The sequence below is a fragment of the Pristis pectinata genome, chromosome 1, assembly GCF_009764475.1.
Source record: "Pristis pectinata isolate sPriPec2 chromosome 1, sPriPec2.1.pri, whole genome shotgun sequence".
NCBI classification, from domain to species: domain Eukaryota; kingdom Metazoa; phylum Chordata; class Chondrichthyes; order Rhinopristiformes; family Pristidae; genus Pristis; species Pristis pectinata.
This window is the reverse complement of record NC_067405.1, coordinates 117,174,939-117,200,215: the sequence shown is the minus strand read 5'-3', so window position 1 is coordinate 117,200,215 and position 25,277 is coordinate 117,174,939. Positions and strand designations below refer to the sequence as shown.

Genomic DNA, 25,277 nt, shown 5'->3' with positions numbered 1-25,277 from the left:
AATGTTGTATTTTAACTATATCTTTCATACTCCTTTTATATGATGCACCTCTTCCCTAAAATATAATGGTTTTATTGTGTCTATCCTTTAATCTGGAGAAAAATATCTTATTTGTTATCATCAATACCTATACGTTCCAATCACTATATGGCACTACATCCAATGTATTCTGCTTGATTAGTTGATTGAGGAATGGTCAAATTGGACCTTGGACAGTCTTGATTGCCAGTCAGTGCAGATTAGTCGTTGGATTCCTTGACACTTTATAGAAATTATAGTCAAATATTCTTGCATTAAATAGTAGAAAATAAAAGAATATTTTTAGGTTTGCAAAAAAGTTTCTACGCCCAATAGATTTTATACATACAGTATTGATAAGTATTGCTCAGATTTTGGAGGGAGGGAATTTCTGCTTTGCTTCAAACTGCAAAGATACCGTTTTCATCAAAAATATTGTCTTTCAGGTACTTCAAACTGGTCTTATGACTACTTCAATTCTACAACTGGAGTGGGTCTGCTGATAAATCAGACTTCAGGAGATAAAGAAGGGGCTGATAATACAGTTCACCATCAGTTAAAAAGTCTGTTTCAAAGAGACTGGAATTCCAACTATTCCATCACCTTGGATGATTTGAAAGATGATCCTGATTTTTCTGTAAAATTAATGGATTAAAATGATACTTTGTAGGTGCCATCAGGGTGAAAGGCTAACAGGACCATTTAAACTCAGGAGGCTTTTGTTTTCCATGTTCCTCAAACTCTGAATTTGAGAGTTGGAGGAGTATAGGAGGCAAAGTCTCCCTGAGCTGTAGGAGATGGAGGCTCTCTGAGTTATTGGGCTCTTGGTAGATGCTGAATGAATGATGATGGCAGCTGGGTGAGATACTTTCATTCCCAACAGGATGTATCTACCTCTACCTGTCAGACGCTGTCAATAGACTGCTGGGAGATCAAGATCTGCCAACATTGGGCAGCAGTGGGTGGGTAGCAGAAGATTCTTTCAAGGTTTCCTGGGATCGATCTGGAGATTCTTGGCTGGGCATTAGGCTTAGTGTGGTGAGGCTGCTGGGATAGGGTTTGGGGGGGGGGGGTTGCAGATTGGGGAAAGGTGATTGGATAATTGGGGAATGATCTGTGGAACAAGTGAGTGGCAGTCGTTGGTGGGTAGCTACGTGCTTTGACGGAGGAGGTTGCTTGCAGCTGGAGAGTTTGGAGAAGCAGTGGTCAGGAGGGAGTGTGGTTGGAGTTGAGTAAAAGAGTGGAAGATCAAGAGGGTAAGTAAAAGGAAAGGTGAGTGCATAAGGGGGACTGAAAAGACGGGAAAGGTGTTAAACATGGAGACTGATTTAGGGGGGACTGAAGGAGGGAGGACTGAAGTAGTCAGTGATCGGGGTGTGGGGAGGGTGCAAGGGAAGGGTGCAGAGGAAAAGAGTGCAGGCAAGGTTGAGTCTATGTCTCTGTTTTGTATTGTCAGAGTGTGGCTATGAAGGCTTAGAGTGTATCTGTTGTGTGCCCATGTGCCTGATGCATGTGTTAGGTCTGTGCAGCAGAGCGTGATCTTCTCTGTGTGTGTGTGTGTGTGTGTGTGTGTGTGTGCGTGTGTGTGTGTATTAGGTCTGTGCAGCAGTGCATGATCTTCCAATCATCTTGGACCTCCTTGTCACTTGACCAAGACCTCACTGTCAAGTCCTTATGGTAGCTGGTGTACAATGGCCACACCTTGGGAAAAATTAAATTAAAACGCATAATTTTATCATCTACTCATATGAACCAGTGTGGAAACATGTCATCCTCATTCATGAGAGACTTGTCTAAGAAGAAAATACATCCACATGCAATTTAAATGTGATGAGAGTTTCTATCCCCTACTGCCCTTTGGAATTCCTATCTGTGGAAACAAATTCATCTTTATGTAGCCTTTCTAACAATCACTTTAAATCCATGCCTCCCAGATTTTGACCTTTCTGTTAAAGAAAATACATTCTTCCTATTTACTCCATCTAGGCCTTCATAATTTTATATACCTCTATTAAGTCTCCCTTTAATCTCTTCTTTCCCAAAGAAAATAACCCTAGTTTATTCAATCTTCTCATGTAACTTAAAATGTTAAATGTAAAATGAATTGTTGAAAGTAAGCTACTGCTAGCAAGATCGTTTTTGCAAATGCCTGACGTAACTTAAGTTGTTAAGCAAGAATGTAATTTTGAAGTTTTGTGATTAAAAAACTGTTTCTTTTACACTGCGGATTAAAATTCATTATCTAAGTCATTGCATTTTTTTACCTCACCCTGAAGGTTCTCGATGGGAGGTTATACAGCTGGTCCTACTGCAGTACAAAATCAAACCATTGCTGATGCTAAAAATCTGAAATAAAAGCGCAACATGCTGGAAATAACTCAGATTATTTAAGGCACGAAATTGGTAACGACATAAAACTGCAGCAAAGCGTTTTCACACACATTTCTATGCCCAGCTCCCCAATCCCGCCACCAGCAGGAGGTCTGCTGCTACAATCTGCTGGAGGAACTCAGGGGATCGAGCAACGTCTGCAGGGAGGAAAGGAATTGTCGATATTCCGGCCCAACAATTCCTTTCCTCCCCACAGCTGTTGCTGGACCCCACCGAGTTCCTCCAGCAGACTGTGTGTTGCTCCACCTTGCAGTACCTGCAGTCTCCGGGGTCCCTGTTGGTCCACAGCTGCCTCGACAGCCGGGGGCAGCGTGGACGACGTCATGACGCCACGGCCGGGAAGCCCCGCCCACTCGTTGGTTGTGACCAGTCGCTGGTATTTGCTTAAAAACTTCCAGTTGTTATTAAGTTTGTACAAGAGCAGTCGTCTGGTGAAATGTACTCCGAGCATTGAAAATCACTTCGCGGGCACAATAATAATGTGGAGTGCAAGTAGTTGCCGAGTATTTTAAATCGAGTCACACGGGGTAGGTTGTGGGTCAGGATGCGTTTCCAGAATGTTCTGGTAGTGCAGGTGTCGGGAACCTGGAAGGAAATGGTGGGAACATTCAGCAGGTCAGGGGGCTTCTGTGGAGCGGGTTAACGTTTCAGGTCGTTAGGACTTTTCATCAAACTGCCAGAAGTCAGAAATGAAAGGTGAAGCTCAGTGAGGGCTGAAGAGATGGGACGATGCGGGTAATGCCAGAGGGGACGGTGGGAGGAGGACTGCGGGGGGAAGATGTCAATAGGAGATGAGGAAATACTTAAGCACCAGAAGAGCAGAGAGAGAGAGAAAAATATAGTGGACATACGAGAACCAGATATTAGCCATAAGCTTATCTTTCACCATTCTTACCTCTGGTAGAGGTAGATCTGATCTCAGTGTGTGTGGATTGGGCAGATTCTGAACATTATAGAAGAAATCCTGTACTGATATTGCATCAGTAGGTTAAATATATCCTGTTCAGTATGGAATTGCTGGCAACTCCTGCTCTCTCCATGCCACCACTGTTCCCCTCCCTCATTTCCTCCCTTCCCTCCTTATGTTCTTTTTTGCACTCCTGGTACCATTCCGTCCACTTTCCTCCTTCACTAATACCCTCCCTCCCTCTCTCTTGCCATCCCTTTCCCAACCATTGATCTCCCTCCTCTGGTCTCCTTCCATACTCCTTTTCCTTCCCCTCACATGGTCTCCTTCCCTGGTCTCACTCCATCCTTCCCCTCCCTCAGTCACAAGCCATCAATGGCTTTTTCTCCTTATCTTTACCTCTCCCCTTGCCTCACACCCTCCTACTGCTCAGACACCCCTCTGCTAGTTGCCTGCTTGCCCCTCTGATGAACCTGCCTCACTCCCCTTGTGTGATCTCCCTCTGTTCACCCTTACCCTACTCTCACTCTCATTTCTTCCCCAACCCTTTCTCTTTTCCCTCCCGGATCTTATTCACAACACAATCATGGTCAGTCTCCCTTCCCTCTCCTGGTTCTCCTCCCTTTCCCTCTCCTGAGCACTGAATGCTATATAAAACTAAAAGTACGAGTAAGTTACCACTTCACATGTTTTAGGCCCTGGATTGGGGTTTGTGGGAACAGACAAAAGATCAGGTGTTTCATCACCCATGGTTAGACACAAAAGTGCTGAGGGAAGGAAAATGTGTATAGGTGGAGATGGAGGCATGAAATCAGAGCACTTGATTTACTCAAACAACCGCTTCAGAAACAACTGTTTCATAATGTTGAAAGGTGAAGAGGACGAAGAGCTGTCTAGTGTTGGTATTACGTTGAAGGTTCCAGAATTATGTATGTTGAATATGAAGACATTGGGGTGAAGAGTGAGGATGAGGGGAATCCCATCCAGGTTGTGGGTGCAGAGAGAAGGAGGCGGGATTAGAAATGCAAAAAATGAAAGAGATGTGGTAGAGTGCTCTGTTGACATGCAGAAGAAAAATCCACAATTAAGGACAAAGGAAAACATTTTGGAATGACTGGTATGGAAGATGGCATCATTAAAATTGATGCAACAGAGACAACATAAACTGGGAGAATGGAATGGGGCCTTTAGAGGATGGCTGGAAGTGTAGTCACCTTTTACTTAGAAACCCTTTCAGGCCTCCATGACTCTGGATGATATTTCCCCTTCAACTTCCTTTTAATTTATCTATGTATTTTAACTCAAAAATAGGCTCCTAAGCATTTTTAATGTATAATATCTGAACCTAATTTGGACACACACACCACACGCACCAAAGACTCTTGCAAATTTCTGCAGACGTACGGTGGAGAGCATTCTGACTGGTTGCATCACCGCCTGATATGGAGGCTCCAATGCGCAGAATCGAAAGAGGCTGCAGAGGGTTGTAGACTCAGCCAGCTCCATTACGGGCACAACCCTCCCCGCCATTGAGGACATCTTCAAGAGGCAGTGCCTCAAGAAGGCAGCATTCATCATTAAGGATCCTCTCCTCCTGGGATATGCCCTCTTCACATTACTACCATCAGGGAGGAGGTTCAGGAGCCTGAAGACCCACCCTCAATGTTTGAGGAACAGGTTCTTCCCCTCCACCATCCGATTTCTGAATGGTCCATGAACCTATGGACACTACCTCATTATTCCTCTTTTGCACTGTTGATTTATTTTTGTAACTTACAGTAATTTTTGTCTTTATGCCTTGCACTGTACTGCTGCTGCAAAACGACAGTGATAATAAACCTGATTCTGATTCTGACATGTAGAAGTGAACTGAGTTAGAAAAAAAGGGAGAATTATCTACTCCATTACACATTCCAAACACGGGCAAATCCACATAAATGCATGATTTTTTGAGTTCTGTTTAAATTAAATTCATATTTTTTTGATGCATGTAAAATGCATTTAAAAATACACACGCCCTAGAGTTGTGGAAAGTATGCACTGTATGATGTTCCGTTTTGGGATAGATACCAGGAAATCTCAGGTTGTCTTACCGATTTGTACTAAGTTTGCAGATCTTGGCCTGCTTGGCAGCATTGTAATTACAATTAACTTGAATCTTCAAAGTTTAACAAGAAAGAAGAAAATGCATGATTCTGCCAGATAGTGCTTGGTAACAAAATTCAGTTTTGTTAAAGGTATTTGGGGCCCTGCAGGTGCTAAGTTAGTCTCAGAATATTGTTAGAATTGTATGCATAAACTTTTGGTACCAATCACACAGGATGCTGTGTTGATGAGTATTTGTGTGTATCCAGCCAATATCTGACAGAGTTTTGCATAGCAATACACAATGATATGGGTAAGCATGCAATGGTGATTTGACCCCAAAGCTGCCATTTTGGAACTTGACCTTCTGGAGAAGAAATTAAGCTAGCAGTGTGCTTGAGGTGAGATAGAGATGGAGGCTGGTAATGTAATGTAGATGGGGAAAGAAATTATCTTTTTAGTGGCAAGGATGTGGAGTTCAAAGCTAAGCTTATGTAAAAAAATACTAAGAATGCAGACAGTTGGGTTAGGCTGAGTTAAAAGCAAGAAATAGAGATGAAATAAGTGGCTAATGTGCAAATTTTGGGCTGATTTCAATGTTGCAGGTATATTTTTCTTCCTGGTTTATAGTTTCATTGCAATTGTGTGGTAGAGTTCTCGTACCATGAGTCATTTCATACAACAAATGTACTTACTTTATCAATGCTAATGTACTTCTAGATTGTGCGACTAAGCGCCAATTTCACTTACTAATTAAATTGTTTTGATGTAATTTATAATAGGTCACATTGGGTTTCTGCTATGTTTTGATATGTTAAAAGGATGATGGAAAATGGATGCTATTTGAAGAAGACTATTCACGAGTGAACTATATCTCTTCATATATTGAGTATGTATATGACCTTCGAATTCTTGGGAGTTTAATATTAATCAGCCTTTTATATCATTTCCCTTACTAATTTTTATTGTTTGAATTAGAAATTGGAATTATTGTTCAGAATGAATCACTTAAAAGTGAATTTGTGTATGTCCAGTTAACATTAATAGAAGAAAGAGGTGCATAAAATAAAATCTGTCATTGCTTTCTTAAAGTATAGGTTCTGGTTAATTAATGAATGTCAGCTTGCTTTCTGCCATTAACTCTGTCGGTGAAAAAAAGTAACACTGAGGTGCGTTAAGTAAAACTCTGCTGTAATATACCACAAATTTTTTGCTACATGTAATGATGATTAGTGAACTTGAGACAGCTTCAGACATAAAGTATTGTCCTTCCAAACCTCTTACTGACTCAGGACTCTGTGTCACAAGTACTGCATAAAATGTAATTAATTTCTTAGTGCATATTTATATTAACTAAAGGAGTAGGAAAACTACATACTGTTTATCATTTAATGTCAAAGTAATACTGAGGCTAATGGCATTGGTACAGCAATTTTAAGTGGGGGACAGATGAATGATTAAATATAGCTATCCAAAATTTTCTGAGTTGTGCCATTCTGCTTTTGAGAAAAGGGCAGATCATTTTGCCATGCAGTTGAACTGGTTGGAATGGTATGAGCTGCTCTATTTAAAGAGTAGACACAAACTGAAATCACTTTTAGAAAGCCTTGTGCAGGATGCATTTTTAACAAGGTAATAATTTTTAATTGTTGCCAGTCAATCTCTGAAAAATAACTACTTCAAGAGTGGAATCTCATTCTGAGAGGTTCAATTGTCAGTAGTGATTTTATAAAAATATCATATTACAAGGTTTACTTGCATGACAGCTATGGCAGGGTTTGCATGCCGTTACTTCCTATAAGGCAAAACCTAAGAGCATAAATGGCAGTGATGCTTCACTCCTTGACAAGGATTCAACGCCATTTATGCACGCTTTGAAAGGGAGAATAACTGGTCTCTGTCTTAGAGGCTGATGTCTGAACATCCTTCAGAAAGGTGAACTCTTGCAAGGTGTCAGCCCCCAACTGTATACCTGGCTGGGTGCTGAAAACCTGTGTTGACCAACTGGCTGGAGTATTAAGGACATCTTCAATCTCTCACTGCTGCAGTCTGAGGTTCCTATCTGCTTCAAAAGTGCAGCAGTCATTCCAGTGCCCAAGAAGCTGCCTTAATGACTATTGCCTGGTAGCACTCACATCCACTGTGATGAAGTGCTTCAAGAGGTTGGTTATGGCTAGAAGTAGCTCCTGCCTGAGCAAGGACGTGGACCCACTGCAATTCACCTATCGTCACAACAGGTTTACAGAAGACACAATCTCACTGGCTATCCACTCTGCTTTGGAGCACCTAGACAACCACAAGACGTACGTCAAGTTACTGTTTATTGATTACAGCTCAGTGTTCAACACCATCATCCCCTCAGTACTAATAACCAAGCTTCAAAACCTGGGCCTCTGTACCTCCCTCTGCAACTGGAACCTTGACTTCCTTATAGGGAGACCACAGTCAGTGCAGATCGGCAATAACACCTCCTCCTTGCTGGCTGTCAACACAGGTGCTCCTCAAGGATGTGTGCTTAGCCCATACTCTACTCTCTACATTCATGACTGTGTGGCTAAGCCATTTATAAATTTGTCAATGACACACCTGTTGTTGGCAGAATCTCAGATGGTGATGAGGAGGCTTACAGGAGTGAGGTAGATCAGCTGGTTGCATGGTGTTGCAACAACAACCTCGCACTTAACGTCAGCAAGACCAAGGAACTGATAGTGGACTTCAGGAAAGGGAAATCGGGAGAACACACACCAGTCCTCATTGAGGGGTTAGTGGAGGAAAGGCTGAGCAGCTTCAAGTTCCTAGGTGTCAACATCTCAGAGGATCTATCCTGGGACCAATACATTGATGTGATCACGAAGAAGGTACGTCAGTGGCTCTACTTCATTAGGAGTTTGAGGAGATTTGGTATGTCAGCAAAGACACTTACAAATTTCTGTTGATGTACAGTGGAGAGCATTCTGACTGGTTCACAGGACCACAAGAGGCTGCAGAGGGTTATGGACGCAACCAGCTCCATCATGGGTACAATCCTCCTCACCATCGAGGACATCTTCAAGGGGCAGTGCCTCAAGAAGGCGGCATCCATCATTAAGGACCCTCACCATCTGGGACATGCCCTCTTCTCATTACTACCATCAGGGTGGAGGTACAGGAGCCTGAAGACCCAAAATCAATGATTCAGGAACAGCTTCTTCCCTTCCTCCATCAGATTTCTGAACGATCCATGAACACTACCTCATTATTCCTTTTTTTGCACTATTTATTTATTTTTGTAATTATTTTTGCAGCTGTACTGTTGCCGCAAAACAAATTTCATGTCATATATGTCAGTGATAATAAATCTGATTATGATTCTGATTATTTTCTTATTTCTATTTCTTCTCCAAACTTTCTCAGTCTTTATTTCTCATCCTGTACCTGATTTTGATATTCAAGTTTTTTGCCTAATTCTTCAATCTGATTGGTTATGCATAGTTACTAATTTTGTTTTCCTTGATGCTGTGCTACCATATCAAACTTCAGCACCATGTTGTGTTACTTTAAAAAATGGCTGATCCAGGGAACCTGGAACTTTTAGCATTGTAAAACATCTTAAAAAACATTTACGAAAATAAATAACTAGATATTATCAGAGATGTAATATGCATAATTTGGTTGTGCACAAATGATGTGTAAAATATAACTTGTTCTTGTCCCTGATCTCAGCTTTAGACATTAGTGTTAGTTTATAATTCTACACACATGCAACTGTGAAGTGTTGACTGAATACTTACAACATGCAGTAAAAAATCAACACCAGCCAGTCTCAATGTAGACAGAAATGTTTTAATGCACCATAATATTTTACAAACTTAATAAAAGTAAACACACAATTGACATAATCTTCATTGCCAACTTGAAATTTCCCTTTTAATAAAGATTCCTTCACAAAGTTTTAATTTGCTTTTCAAAAGTTTTCCAGTGTTTTCAACTCTGATGAAGGGTGTTGTAATCAAAGAAGAATGTCTGCAGCAGAACAAAACTCAACATAATTTGGTGTACAGATTTGGAGAAGTCCAGCATGTTTACATGATTTGAGTTTCCCACGTCTGCCAAGTTTACTCATGAACAGCAGCCTCTTGGACTTCAATCCTTATTAGGCATTAATTCAAAGGATTATAGTCAGTATTCCAAATAAAACCATGTATCTGATTGGTCAGGATCCATTGTGATTTAGGGATTTCCTAAATCGACTTCAGTTCCTAGTGGTTTCTCTGTATTAAGTGCAATACTGTATTTGATATTTCCAGTTAGCCACTCTGGTTATATGATTTAACCTGTCCTTCCACATTTTTTTAAAATCGATTTTGTTTTCTTTCAGGTATCAACAGAATTACAGGTCATGATTAACAAATATAGTGTTTCACTGGTGGCTGCTGTTTAAATTCAGCATTTTCCATAGTTTGTTTCCAATCACAAACCAAATACACACTGTGGGAGAAATTTGAGTTTGGAACAAATTGGGTAAAATTCAACAGAGTTATAGCAGCATCCATCCAAAGCATGATCTTGTTTTAATTAAATAATAACCTGTAAATAGTGAACATTCTTACACTGGTATGGTATTATCCAGCTGCTACACAAAACCAGTCAGAAGAGTGAATGGGGGAGTAGGAGAATGTGAACCAGCAATTGTTGTTCGGTCCCTACAAGAATGCTACAAAAAACTTTTCTTGGACCCTGCTCTTAAGCATCAATTGATATTAGGGTCCTACAATTGGTATAATATTGTGACTGGCATTCTTAAATAGCTTCTCAACTGAAATAGGTGGACGTACAGTTTGCATAGGTTACTAGTCATTCTGGATTGTCTGTAATGGAGTGAGGTTCTCCTGAATGCAACCTCTGGTAGCCCAGGAAATCTTTTCCATGAACCTTTCTGCTGCTGAAAGAAATCTTCAGCTTGATGAAGTTAGGATAACATAGGGATCTTTGCTGGGTCCTCCACTATTCACAAAAATAAATACTGATAATTTAGATAAAAAAACTGTGTAAAGTATCCAAGTTTGCTGACGATACAAATTAGTTTGAAAAAATAATTGTGGAATGATCCAAGGGCTCTGCAATGAGATTGAGACAGGCTACACAAGAGGTCATGAAGATTGCCAATTGAGTGTAAATTGGTAAAATATGGGGGTACACATTTTGCTAGAAATAAAAAAAGCAGTGAGAAATTAGAAGATTTTCATGTACAGAGGGATCTTGGTGTGCTAGCTCATCAGTTGCAGTAAGTAAACATACATATACAACAAGTGATTAGGAAGACAAATGCTATGTTGTCTTTTACGCAAGGGTTTGTCTGGCTGAGATTGTACAGGGCTATATTCTTTCTATAGCATGAAGATACTTTGAGAACTGTGAAGTTTTGATCTCAATGCTGAAGAAAGAACACTTTCCTTAGGGTCAGTGATGCTCAGATTGACTAGATTAATTCTTGGGATGAGAGGGTTATCTTATTAGAAGAGATTGAAGACTGACCAATGCCTATGACATGAATTGTGTGATCTCACTGTAGAGTCATTCAAAGTTCTGAGAGGGATTAACTGTTAGTGGTGAGACTAGAAGTATATGACTTCCTGTTAACTGGAGAGATTAGAACTGGGAGGCATTTTCTAAGGATAAGAGGTCAGTCATTCAGCTTGTTTTTAGCAGCCCCTTTGGTTCAAGGACGATTTACTTAGCTCTTGTATTGTGGTTAATGAGGCCAATGTGAGCACTGCAGTCTATTCCACAGATAATATAGGTGAGGGCTTATAGGGTGATAGTGATATGGTCCATTGCTTCTGCAGGGCCTCTATGTGCTGTCAACACATGGCTCTCCTGAATGCAAGGGTTCACCCTCTTGAAGGATGTTCTGACATTAGCCTCTGAGACAGAGATCCCAGGGTCACTGGCTGCTGTGGGGATTCTTACAGGTGTAGTGTTATTCTCCCTTTCAAAGCATGCATAAAAGGCGTTTAACTCGTCGGGTAGTGAAGTATCACTGCTATTTATGCTGTTAGGTTTTGCCTTATACAAAGTAATGGCATGTAAACCCTGCTACAGCTGTTGTGAACCCAATTGTCTCTCGAACTTCACTCGGAATTGCCTTTTTGCTCTCATGGTGGCTTTCTATAGGTTGTACCTGAAGTCTTGTAGGATTCTGGATCATTGGTCTTGAATGCTACAGATCCAGCCCTTAGAAGACTGTGAATCTCCTGGTTCATCCAGGACCTATGATTTGGGAAGATTCAGTAGGTTCTTGAAGGCACACACTTGTCCATGCAGGTCTTGATCTTGTTTATCGATTACAGCTCAGTGTTCAACACCATCATCCACTCATTACTAATCAACAAGCTTCAAAGCCTGGGCCTCTGTACCTCCCTCTGCAACTGGATCCTTGACTTCCTTATTGGGAAACCAACTTGTGCCCAACAAGTTACCACAAACAGTAATGTGATTAACCTAATAATAGATTATTTCTTCTGAGTTCTGTTTGACAGATGAAAATTCAGCAGGAGATTGTCAACGTTAGGTTAAGTCAACCATTCTTCTTAAAAATAGTGCTATAGAATTTTTTTATTACATATCCACCCAACAAAACAGAAGGTACCCCAGTTTATGTCTAATCTAAAAGGACAATACTTCCAATGGTGTAGTACTCCTTTGTTATCTCACTGTTTTGGTCTAGACCTTGTTTTCAAAACTCTGGAATAGGCCTAAGTTCAACTGGCTAGCTATGGAGAGAACATAGAGTGTAGGTTATGGTTCATTCATTTCATTGCATGAATAAGCACTTTGGGAGAATTTATTCCCCCCAAAAATTATGTGTTACATAGATGGAATCTAGTGGCAGACCCCAGCATTTCAACAGGGAATCTACTCACAGAGTCTGCACTAAGTTGAAAGCCCAGTCATTTCACAGTGCTTCAGCCTGAAGGCTTCACCATCCACTGCATAGACCGGATGGTGGCATCAGGGAAGGGCAGAGGCAGCAGCGTCTGCTTCATGATTAATTCATCGTGGTGCACAGATGTGACAGTTCTGTCTCAGTCCTGCTCTCCTGACCTGGAACATCTGGCGGTCAAGTGTCGTCCGTTTTATCTGCCAAGGGAGTTCAACGCCGTCATCCTGGTGGCAGTATACATTCCACCCCTGGCAAATATCAAGCTGGCATGAGAGGAGCTGAGCAGTGTGATCAACAATCACGAGACAGCTCACCCTGATGTCTTCCCAATCATCACGGGTGGCTTCAACCAGGCCAGCTTGAAGAAGTCTCTGACAAGCCACCACCAACATGTCAGCTGAGGAACCAGAGGAGCCAACACACTCAATCACTGCTCCACCGCCATCAAGAATGCTTACCGTGCCATCCCATGCCTGCGCTTTGGCAACTCCGATCACCTGGCTATACTTCTACTCCCAGCATATAGGCAGAGACAGAAGACCGCAGCACCAGTGGTGAGGACCATGAAGGTCTGGTCAAAGGAGGCAGACGAGCGTTTACAGGACTGTTTTGAATCGGTGGACTGGACCATATTCAGGGATTCATCTTTGGATCTGCCATGGCCGTCACCAACTTCATCAAGTCCTGCATGGATGAGTGTGTGCCATTGAGAACGTACTAAGTTTTCCCAAACCAGAAGCCGCAGATGAACTCAGAGATTCGCAGTCTACTGAGGGATAGATCTGTGGAATTCAAGACCAGCAATCCAGAAACCTACAAGAAGTCCTATGGAAGGCCATCGTGAGAGCAAAAAAGCAATTCAGTGTGAAGTTAGAGAAACAATCGGATGCACAACAGCTGTGGCGGGGTTTGCATGCCATTACTTCCTATAAGGGTGAAACTTAACAGCATAAATGGCATTGATGCTTCACTCGCTGATGAGCTCATCGCCTTTTATGCACGCTTTGAAAGGGAGAATAACACTACACCTGTGCAAATCCCCACAGCATCTGGCGACCCTGTGATCTCTGTCTTGGAGGCCGATGTTAGAACATCCTTCAAGAGGGTGAACCTTTGCCAGGCGTCAGGCCCCGACGGTGTACCTTGCCGGGTACTGAAAATCTGTGCTGACCAATTGGCTGGAGTGTTCAAGGACATCTTCAACCTCTCACTGCTTCAGTCAGAGGTTCCCACCTGTTTCAAAAGAGCATCAATCATACCAGTGCCTAAGAAGAGCAGGGTGAGCTGCCTCAACGACTATTGCCCAGTAGAACTCGCATCTACTGTGATAACTCCTGCCTGAGCAAGGACCTGGACCCGCTGCAATTTGCCTACTGCCACAACAAGTCTACAGTGGATTCAATCGCACTGGCTCTCCACTCGGCTTTGGAGCACTTAGACAACTGCAAAACATATATCAGGCTGAAGGGTGTGCTTGGATTTTGTACTTGTGTCTGGATTAAGGCTGGAAGCTTACCTGGCAGGGGAGAGACTGTGATCAAAAAGGCAGTTCTCCCAGGATGGATTCGTGGTGGATCTCTGCAGACACCGTCCTTGAAGGAAAGACATCAAGGGCTCTTCACGACCAAGTGGCTGCCTGATGAGAGCTTAACCTGCTGACGCAGAGGTGGGTCCTAATGCTGATTGGGAAACCAGTCTAACTCCTCTGTTCAGCAAATGACTACATCAGGATGGCGGCAGCGACGAGCACCTCAGGAAGAGGGATCCGCAATACAGTCAGTGTGACGGTGAACAATCTCAGCGAAGGGAACCCTTTCACACGGGACCTCTTCATCAGAAAGGTCTTGCTGGATACTTGCAAGTTTGAGGCTAAGGACATCTACTGCCTCCAGGATTTCACAGGTAACGGGTACTTTGACGTTACCTTCAAGCCCCCGATGGGGTGGCAGAAGCTGCTGCAGGACTTTCAGGAGAAGGGGAATGAAGCTCCACTGTCATTGCTGAAGGTGCAGCCAATCTTCACCCACCCCCCCACCCAGAAGGAATGTGTGGTAACAGTGCACGTGTCTAATCCACATGTGCCTGTGGTGGATGTCTTCACCTTCCTGGCTTGTTACGTTGAGGGAGTGGGAAGCTGACATCAAAGACCTGTTCGGGATCTGGACCAGCAAGCGCCAGGTGAAGGTCAAGTTGAGAGTTAACACAAATGGAGCCATCATCCACCCCCCCCCTCAGTGTTTGCCATTGGAGGGAACTGTGGATACATGGTGTACACAGGACAACCCAGGGTGTGTTGCAACTGCAACAAACCCAGATGTGGTGGCCCAGTGCAGTGCAGTCATCTGCAAGAACTGCAAGCAAGGAAGGTCACCATAGAAATGACTGTCGGGAAAGCAAATGTTGCAACCTGTGCGGGGAAGCAGGCCACCTCTACAACGCCTGCCCAAAACGGGCCTGTACATACACACAGGCAATAAGAGGGGGTGTCATCACCAACAACACCCCGAGGAACACTGACACACACCCCCACCAGCACAGGAGCCTCAGAAGAGACCGAGGCAAGGAGGGGTGAGGACAGCCCGACTGCCTCGAGCCCCCAACCCCCAGCCACGAACTCCCAGCCCCCTCCCCAAGAGGAGGAGTCAATGGAAGAGGGAGTGGAGGAGGGACAAGAAGGGGAATGGCACAGGGGAATGGTGAAGAGGAAGAAGGCACAGAAGACACCACCCAAGAGTCAACGGGCCATGGAAAACAAGGAGACTGGAAAGAAAAGAATAATGTAGCAGATGGACACCAGCAACCTCTCCTCGTTAGAGGATGAAAGCAACAGCGGAAGCCGATGACAGAGGCAGAGGAAGCGGCAAAATGGAGGAGAGAAAACCAAAGAGAAACAACAGACAGGAAGAAGTGAGGGAAGAACCCTGCCTGCCAACCCCAGGCTCCGGGAGCAGCACAGAGGCTATCGCACCCCCCCCCCACCCCCAGCTCCAGGAGACCAGGAGCAGCACAGAGGCCATCGCCCCCCCCCAGCTCCAGGAGACCGGGAGCAGCACCGCATCCGATGTACCCCAGCACTGGGAGATGAAAGAAACTGGACCACCAGAGAAAAAGACGGCACAGAGAGATCCCCTCCCCAGAGATACCACCAGCCTCACCACAAGGGACCCCACAACCAGGGGGAGACCACTCCCAATATCTGAGCCTGGAATCGGTGATGCATTTCACCAAAGCTGTGGGCATGGGGGCCCAGGACAAATGAAAATGGACTGTGTGATTGGTACTGAACTCCAAAAGAGCCATGGAGATAAAACTGGCACCTCTAAACCTGCGCAGCGTGAAGGGTACTGCGCAATGTGTTAACGCCTTGCAGTTCCTTGCCAAGGTCAAGGCGGATATGACTTTCCTTCAAGAGTGCGGGCTGTCGCACCTCTGCAGCTATCGGAGGTGCTCGCGATGGTGGACTGTCGGTGTGGTCAGGGGGCAATAATTGTCGCACCTCGGGCCTGGGGTTTCTGATGCGGGGGGGGTCAACTTTCAATCACCGAAGTCAAAGAGGTAGCGGGGGGTGGGGGGTGGCTCCTCATGGCAGATGTGATGTACTGGAACACTCCACTCCAGTTAATTAATGTGTACGCCTCGCCCGTGCAGAGCAAGCGGCTAGCCGTCCTCCAACAGCTCCCACCGCTGCTGGCGACGTCCTGGCTGGTGACTTCAACTGCATCATCGATGTGGCTGGACGATCTGGCAGTGCCGACAGCAGACTGGATAGCACCTCTAGACTCCTGATAGAATCGGTTAAAGATGCCAAGTTGCGCGACGCCTTCTGCACCCCTGCAGGCGGAGCACAGCCGCAACACCTGGTTGAGATTAGACAGCTCAGCCTGGTCCTGGATCGACTTCCTCTTCATCTCGGAGCCAATCGTAGTCAGATTCACTGACGTCATGCCGGTGTTCTTCTCTGACCACTGTCTCATTCAGGCCTCCTGTCACTTACAGGAGGACCAGGAGAAGGCAGGAAGGGGGACGAGAAAGTTGAAAGTCAAGCTGCTGACCCCAGAGAGCATTGAGGAACTAAAGAGGGATTACACAGGTTGGCGAACCGTGAAACCCCTCTTTGACTCCCCTGTGCACTGGTGGGAAGTGACAAAGGAGAATATCAAGAGGTTCTTCATCCACAGAGGGGTCCAGAAAGCAAGACAGAGCCAGAGGGAACTGTGCCAACTCCAGAGAGACCTGCAGCAGCTTCTCCTTCTGCAGTCAAGGTGGGTGGATGTGAGCAAGGAACTCCGAGAGGCAAAGGGCCAGCAAGCCTAGCTCCACACCTCCGAATCCTCCAAGATTATCTTCCGATCCAGGGTCCGCTCCGTGGAGCAGGATCAGACGTGCTCACGTTTCTTCTTCCAAAAGGTGCACAGGAGGAGCTCTGTGATCCACAGCCTTAAGGAAGAGGACGGCTCAGTAACATCCTCGCAGACAGACATTTTAAGGATTTGCAGATCCTTCTATGCCAGTCTGTATGACAAAAAGGCTACAGACAGTACAGCCTGCCAGAATTTCCTGTCCTCTATCACGGAGGTCTTAGATGACAGCAAGCAGGAGAGTCTGAACCAGCCACTGACCCTGGAGGAGCTGACTGGCTTCGTCCGTTCCCTTGATTCGAATAAAACTCCCGGAAGCGACGGCTTACTGGCGGAGTTATACTCGGCTCTGTGGGACTGGATGGGCCCGGACCTGCTGGAAGTGTACAATGCTACACTTCTGTCTGGCAGCATGTCAGAATCCATGAGGAAGGGCACCATTACCCTCATCTATAAGCAGAAGGGGGAGAGGGAGGACATCAGAAATTGGAGACCCATCTCACTGGTGAATGTGGATTATAAGATCCTGTCCAAGGCCATCGCCAACAGTGTCAAGTCTGCTCTGGGACAGGTGATCCACTCGGACCAAACCTGTGCTATACCTGGCAGGAAGATCCTTGACAACCTTGCGCTTCTCAGGGACACCATCAACTACGTACAGGACAGAGGGATGGACACCTGCCTGGTCAGCTTGGACCAGGAGAAGGCCTTCGACAGGATATCATACACATACATGTTGGACATGCCCTCCAAAATGGGCTTTGGGGAGGGAATCAGGAATTGGATCGAACTGCTCTACACAGACGTCAGTAGCGCAGTCCAAATCAATGGGTGGGAAACAGACAGCTTCCCCATTAAGTCTGGAGTCAGGAAGGGCTGCCCTCTCTCCCCTGTCTTGTTTGCATGCTGTATAGAACCCTTTGCCGAATCCATCAGGAAGGACGAGAGCATCAGAGGGGTGACGTTGCCAGGCAAGGGGGGCACCCAGGTGAAACCTCCCTGTACATGGACAACGTCGCCGTCTTCTGCTCGGACCCAAGGTAAGTTCGCAGATTGACCAGCATCTGTGACCAGTTTGAGTTGGCATCAGGGGCCAGAGTTAACCGCGCGAAGAGCAAGGCCATGGTCTTTGACAACTGGCCCGACCGATCGAACGTCCCCTTCACCGTCAGGCCTGACTACCTGAAGGTGCTGGGGATCTGGTTTGGAGGGGCCGGGGCGTACAACAAAAATTGGTGGGAGCAGATTGGGAAGGTGAAGCAGAAATAGGACTGTGGGAACGGGAACTGGGAAGAACTTGGTCATCAGGTGTGAGGTGCACTCAGGGCTGCTATACTTGGCGCAGGTGTGGCCTGTTCTTCGCTCCACTGGCTTTGAAATCACCCATGCCGTCTTCTGGTTCATCTGGGGATCCAAGATGGAGCAGGTCCAACAGGTCGCCATGCACAAATCCCTGGACAATGGGGGCAAAAGTGTCCCCAATGTCGTCCTCATCCTGCTGACCACCTTCATCTGTGGCTGCATCAGGCTGCGTGTGGAACCAAAGTACATGGGCACCAGGTGTCACTACGTACCAAGGTTCTACCTGTCCCTGGTGTTGCGAAGGATGGGCCTGGCCCCGTTGCTGCGCAACGTTCCAGTCAGCTGGACATTGCCGCACTACCTGTCCTCGTGAAAAAGTTCTTCCAGACCAACACCTTTGACCACAAGTCCATCAGGCAGTGGTCAGCACGGAACATCCTGCAGACACTGCAGGAGAAGGACTCGATGGATACGGTGGGGTGGTTCCCTGAGCTGACTGTCCAGACCTTCTGGCAGAATGCCTCATCGCCAGAACTCACCAACAAACACCAAGACTTTGCTTGGCTGGAGGTGAGAGGGGCCCTCCCAGTCAGATCCTTCCTGCATGATCGAAACATCAGTCCCAGCGCGTGTTGCTCCCGGGAGGACCGCACTGGGGACGAGATGGTCACCCACCTCTTTGTGGGCTGTGGGTTTGTGAGGAGGGTGTGGCGAATGATGCAAGCGTCCTTGTCACGTTTCATCCCCAGCAGCTGTGTAACAGAGGATCTACGGGCTGGTCCTGGAGACATACACAGAGACGGAGATCAACTGCTGCTGGAACGTCATCAACTCAGTGAAAGACACCCTTTGGTTTGCCCGAAACTTGTTGGTCTTCCAGCACTGCGAGATGTCTGTAGGGGAATGCTGCCAGCTGGCACATTCCAGGCTGCAGGAGTATGTGCTGAGGAACGCACTGAAGCTGGGTGCAGCCAAAGCAAGGGCTCAGTGGGGAAGGGCTACAGTTTAAGGTTCTTCTGCCACTGGAGAGGGAGGGGTGGGGTCTGGCAAGGAAGCCCTTTAAATATTGTAAATATGGGATTGGGCTAGCACCCCAAGGATACACACGAGTGGCATCGGTGCTGTGTTTTTTTATATATATATAATGATTGATCTGTACACGAATGTAAAGGTTTGCACTGTTTTATTGTTGTATATAGTTTGTTTTTTATGATGAATAAAGTTTATTTTGGAATATAAAAAAAGATTACAGCTCGGCGTTCAACACCATCATCCCCTCAGTACTAATCAACAAGCTTCAAAACGTGGACCTCTGTTCCTCCCTCTGCAACTAGATTCTCGACTTCCTTATAGGGAGACCACAGTCAGTGCGGATCAGTAGTAACATCTCTTCTTCGCTGACAATCAACACAGGCACACCTCAAGGATGCATGCTTAGCCCACTGCTCTACTATCTCTACATTCATGACTGTCTGCCTAAGCACAGCTCAAATGCCATCTATAAATTTGCAGATGACACTACGGTTGTTGGCAGAATCTCAGATGGTGATGAGGAGGTGTACAGGAGTGAGACAGATCGGCTGGTTGCGTGGTGTTGCATCAACAACCTCGCACTCAATGTCAGCAAGACCAAGGAATTGATTGTGGACTTCGGGAAGGGGAAGTTGGGAGAACACACACCAGTCTTCATTGAGGGGTCAACGGTGGAAAGGGTGAACAGCTTCAAGTTCCTGGGCATCTGTTGTAGTACTATTATATTACTACAAAAAGTACTGCTGCCACCAAAACAACAAATTTCACAACATATGTCAGTGATAAAAAACCCGATTCTGATTCTGATTCTGATTGATGAAGTCAGTGACGGCTGTGGCATACTCATTCAGATCTGAATATGAATCCCTGAATGTGGTCCAGTCCAGTGATTCAAAGCTGTCCTGCAAACGCTTCTCTGCCTCCCTTGACCTCACCGCTTTGTGGTCCTCACCACTAATGCTGCAGTCCTCAGTCTTTGCCTATATGCATGGAGTAGAAGTACAGCCAGGTGATTGGATTTGCCAAGGTGCGTGCGTGGGACGGCACACTAAGTGTTCTTGATGGTGTAACAGTGATCAAGTATGTTGGCTCCTCTGGTTCTGTGAGTGACATGTTGAAGTAGTTGCTCAGAGACTTCTTCAAGCTAGCCTGGTTGACATGATCTTGTTAAAGGGTAAAGCAGGTTCGATAAGCCATACAGCTTATACCAACTATTTCTCTTGAGTCTGCTGTGCACTTAAACAGGTAGGGGTGGGGAGAGTGTCCATGAGCAATATACAGCCGGCACATTTTGCTCAAATAAGCTGAATACAGATATGTTAAAATAGTGAGAAAAATTTTGTCTTCTTGTTGAAAGTCTAATGTCCCAGTACCTACTAGGTACTATCACCAATAGATTTTTAATTATAGTTTGCTAGAAAGTGGATATTTACTTGTATTTATAGGGTGAGTGCTGTATTATGTTGAACGTAGATTGAGATTTGGCTGAAATATATCTTACTGTTTTACATAAAGATTACCAAAGCTTGGAAAACTCAATTTTTCAAAAGTTTCAGGATAACAATTTGTAAACCAGACAAAAAAAAAGTAAAATTCGAATGGAATGAGCTATCATTCTTATCTTACTCATCCTTTAATCAAATCAGCATGTAAGGCACAGAGAGTAAGTGTGGATATTTTATCAGATGCACTTCTGGTGCATTTGACTGCTAGCATTTACCTTAGAAAAGTAATACATAATTCTATTTGATTTCTAAGAGCATTTAGAAATTAAGGGTAATAGCTTTTTGTAAGGTAAATGTGGAAGTGAAGAACTCAATGTGATGGGCCAAAGATGAAATAAGTGGCACCTACAAATTGTATTTAGTAATAACTTGTGCACTCATGGGCACTAGTTATTTTCAGATTCAAAGTTCATGAGCAAGTATGTTTCAAACTCTCCCTGGAATTTGAGCAAAGAAATATCAACAGAGCAATTTTTTATTTGTCTTGACACTTTTGTTAGACATCTCAATTAATATTGTTTGATTCCGGATGAATAGTTAGTCAAGATGATCAATATGGAAAACTGGAAAGCTGTTCATTGTTGATAAATCATTTTTAAAAATGTTTTTTGGCATTCTGAAAATCAGTGAAAAGGAAATTCAGTAGGATGTATCAACGGTGACCTATCTGTTGTTTCCACTGAAGATCAAGGTGAACTCAATCTTTTATTTTTATTATTGCCCTGGAAGTAAAGTTGTCTATTTTAGATAATCTAATAGAATAATATTATTGGAAGATCAGGAGAAAACTTGTGATAGTTCTGACCTTAAGAAAACATCTCATTATCTGCAACTGAGTTTATAAGGGGAGCGGGTTGCACCTCAGACGTTGGTACTTGGAGTTGAACATAAGTGACATATTTAAGTAAAATCTTAAAATTTAATCAATACAGAAGGAGGCATTGTTAACTTTTGTCTCTCCTGCAGATGTGGAAGTGCTCTATAAACAGATGGCAGCTTTCCACCATGAGATGATTGAATTTAGCAACCAATAATAACTGTCAATCCATGACACACTCTGCTGTATCTCAATTATAGAGCCACACTCTGTCAGCCATCCAAAATTTGCCTTTTAATAACATGAAGCTCAATTAGCAATATTTGCAATTTACGTAGCACAACAAGCTTGCTTTGCAGCCACAGATGTTCTTGTGATAATTATGAAAAGCTTGAGAAGCTGGAAATCTTGATACAAAATTCTGGAAACACTTAGCAGGTTAGGCAGCATCTATGGAAAGAAAAGCAGAATGAATGTATCAGGTCAAAGACCCTTTGTAAAAATGGAAGTTTAAGTGCTAGTAAGAAACCTGAGAATGCTGAAAAGCAGCACCCTAGGTTTATTGATCAGTTTGCTTATGTGATCTACTTGTTTATTAAAGAGCATAAAATTACTTAAAAGGTATTCCGCACTAACTTTCCAAGTAATAATATCTGACAGTGCGAATTGTTCGTTGTCTATGTTAGAGAAAAAAAAATTGATAATATAGAATAATCAAGAAGTTTAGTTGTTTTGGTGAATTGCTACAATATACATTCAGGTTATACTTAATCAAAAAAAATTGATGAATCAGTCCTGTAAAATAACCTTTTCCTCCTTTAAAATGAGAAATAAATTGATAAATATTACCTTCAATTTTAATGAATGCCTTTCAGAGATTGAAACTACATATCAGGCAAAGGAATCTGCTGGCAGAAGCATTCTTTCTATTTTAGAAACTGGCACTGAAAATTGATCTTGCTGCTTAAACCTGCCCTGCAATTCTTATATAGTATGACAACCTAAAATATCAGGGGACTGGGGGAGGGGGGAATCTGTCCTAAAATGGGATTATCTTTCCACATGATTATCCCAGCACTTGATTGCAATTTTCTTTGGAATGGCTTTCTCGAATATGCAGAGAGAAATTACAGTGAAAATCATGCTCCTAATTTGGTAGCTCTGATTTGGACAGAGAGAACTTGGGGAATGTTGCAGAAGTTAAGAGACTCCTTTGACTGATATTTCCTGAAATTAAAAAAGGCATCTCAGAAATGGGACTGAAATGGAGAACGATGAAAGTAGAAATACTGCTAATAGGAACAGGAGCGCCTCCATTGCATCTTTCATTTTCTCTCCTATTGTTGTCCTAACCCTACACACATTTCCTGCAAAGTTGGGAGGAAAAGGCAGTAGTTGCTGCACTGCCTATTCACAAGGATAAGTCTGCAGTAATTGCGTAAAACACACACTGAATTAGTCTGTACCATTTGTAAGTATTTGTGTTCTCTACAAAAGAGGAACAGACACAGAACCAGAGGTAATAACAGTTAAAACGTAAAATGAATCTGCTGCAGTATTCACTGCTGCCTGGTACTGCATCCTTTCTGTTGTTGCATAATAGAGGAAATTAGAAAGAAACACTGCTGCAGTTATTCTGAGTAACTGTTCCATCATCCTTGTTTTTTTGCTGTAGAATTAATTTCTTTGGACATTGATACAACATGGCCAGTGGAAAGCAGGTTTTGTGGTACATTGCAAGTGAACACAATTAAGTACTGCCTCCTCAATGTCAATCACAACTGGGGAGCTTGTTGAAGTTGGAAGACACAGCCTTCTCTGATCTGGCATCCAAGCATCCCAGTTTTTATTGTAGCAATCAAAGCATTTCTGGAAGAATATCAGGATGACCTTTGGCCCTCTATCATGAGCTCTGCAAATGTGTTTAGAATTGTTAAGTGCTCCAGGGAGACTTGCATGTTGCTAATTGTCCTCACTATTCTTGTCTGGTAAACATATGTCAATCCCAGATATAAACAATAATTGAGCAAGAATATATATGTTTTTGAAAAAGAGAGTTCCACACTTCTACCACCTCACGCATGGCAAAATGTTTTCAGAATTGTTGTTTTCTACTCCGGACTCCTATCAACAGAAAAAAAAAGTTCCTACTATTGAATTATCTCATTTATAACCTCAGATCTACTTTCTCCTCATAATCTAAGTTTGCAGACATAGTAATATGATGGTGAAACTATATTGTACATCATTAGCTGTACGTAGTAATCTGGATGTTGCTTAAACAGGTTCTTATAGAGCTGCAGTAAAATTTCCTTCCATCTGTAAGTTTTACTCATGTAACATAAAAATGTGTTTTTTTTGCCAAATATGGATATGTCTCTTTATAGTGTTATCAGTCTTTAATATGTAATTTCACATGTTCCATGTGTTGTCCAGTGCATTCAACCCAACGCATTGTATAATTTTCACCTCCTATTTATCATAGTTAGAAGCACCTGCAATTGTGCTTTGGAGGGATAGAATGGAGAACAGTGCTGCTAGTACCAGATACAGAGAGTCCTGGATCTTCTTCCTGTGGCACAGTTAAAGCTGGAAGAGAGAAATGGAATGATTTCCTGATAAATATAGCTCAAAGGCAGCTCTCAGTTGGACGGTGACATTAATGTTTCATGCTAGAGTTCTGTGACAGTTATGATGAGGGGAAATAGGAAAGGAAACATTCTTCCCAAAACCAATGCCATTCTCAACATAAGGCATATGTTCCCCTTCATAAGGTCTAGTAGCTTGATGTCAGTCATGCTGTCTTTTGACTCTGAAGGTCTTTTACTCACAAAGTGTTGAAAAAAATCCAAATATCACTGGTTATCATCACATCCATTAGCATATAATTTTCAGCATGTAGCCCCAGTGGAACTGATACTATTCAAGGTTATCTTTGAGGGGTGAAATTATGCAATGATATTAATAAAGGAAAGTTTTAAGCTGAAGACTAGAGGTGTATACCTTGGCAGCATTATTAGCAAAGAAGTTCACTGATGTTCGCCAGAGTGATTGGGGGCAGCTACAGTTGGTAGCAGTTCTGTATGCATTACAACTTTGAAAAGTGTGGCCAGCATCTCTTGACTTGGTCAACCTGATAATGGTATGAAGCATTTTCTGACACTGAGTGATCATCCCTGCAGCATTAAAAATTGTATTCAAAGTCTTGATTTCCTCCTTGTACTATCTTCCTTGTGGGCATATATTTTGCCATTTCAAACAAGAACTTCTTATGCCTTACCTTTTGCTGTTACATATCAAATTTGCATCAACGATTTGGTGGGACTGTAAGCTCGGGTTAATTGCAAGCAAAAGTTTGTGATTGGTTAAGAAGTCCAGGCTTCAGTGTCTAGAAGCACATATGAGGAATGAACATTTGACTAATGTCCCAGAAGACTGCTCATGGCTGTTGAGTCACACCTCAGTAAGGTGTGGGATATGGTTAGCTAAACAATGTTTAAAGTCAGCCAGGCAAATTCATGAACACTTTTGATTTTGCAAAATGCACATTGCTGTCCTGGTGTTAATTTTTTCCAACACTACTGATAATTGGGGTTTGCCATTTCACAAGATTATACGAGATGAAGAAGGTCAGTTGGTCATCACAATTAATTATCAATCTAGGGACATTTTAGCATTAGCCCATTGTAACATCTAATTGTTCTCAAGGTGATTTTCAAGCTTTTGTATCCACTATTTTATCTGTTGACGATTCTTTGTATTTTTACTTGTTTGAATTGCGTTCCCTAGTTCTGCTTCTGGAGTATAGTGTAATACTCCAAATTAACATTTTTTCATATTATAAATGTTTGTCATTTTAGAAAAATAGTTACTACTTGAAATCAAATCAAACAGTATTCAAATTTTATGTCTATACACCTAATTTATTGATGATACATAC

At 43.4% G+C, this 25,277-nt stretch overlaps 1 protein-coding gene and 1 long non-coding RNA gene across 2 annotated transcripts in view; both read left to right on the top strand.

Annotated features, from left to right (window-relative positions):
- LOC127571006 (5'-3' exonuclease PLD3-like) overlaps nucleotides 1-673 on the top strand; it is a 28,581-nt gene extending 27,908 nt beyond the window's left edge. The window contains exon 10 of the mRNA XM_052017018.1: nucleotides 465-673. Coding sequence (XP_051872978.1) covers nucleotides 465-673 — 209 coding nt within the window. The remainder of the gene's footprint in view (nucleotides 1-464) is intronic.
- Nucleotides 674-2,768: 2,095 nt separating this feature from the next.
- LOC127578648 (uncharacterized) lies at nucleotides 2,769-23,852 on the top strand. Its single transcript, XR_007957549.1, has 3 exons — nucleotides 2,769-2,785; nucleotides 6,184-6,290; nucleotides 23,827-23,852. It is a non-coding gene; the product is annotated as an uncharacterized LOC127578648 (long non-coding RNA).
- Nucleotides 23,853-25,277: the final 1,425 nt, after the last annotated feature.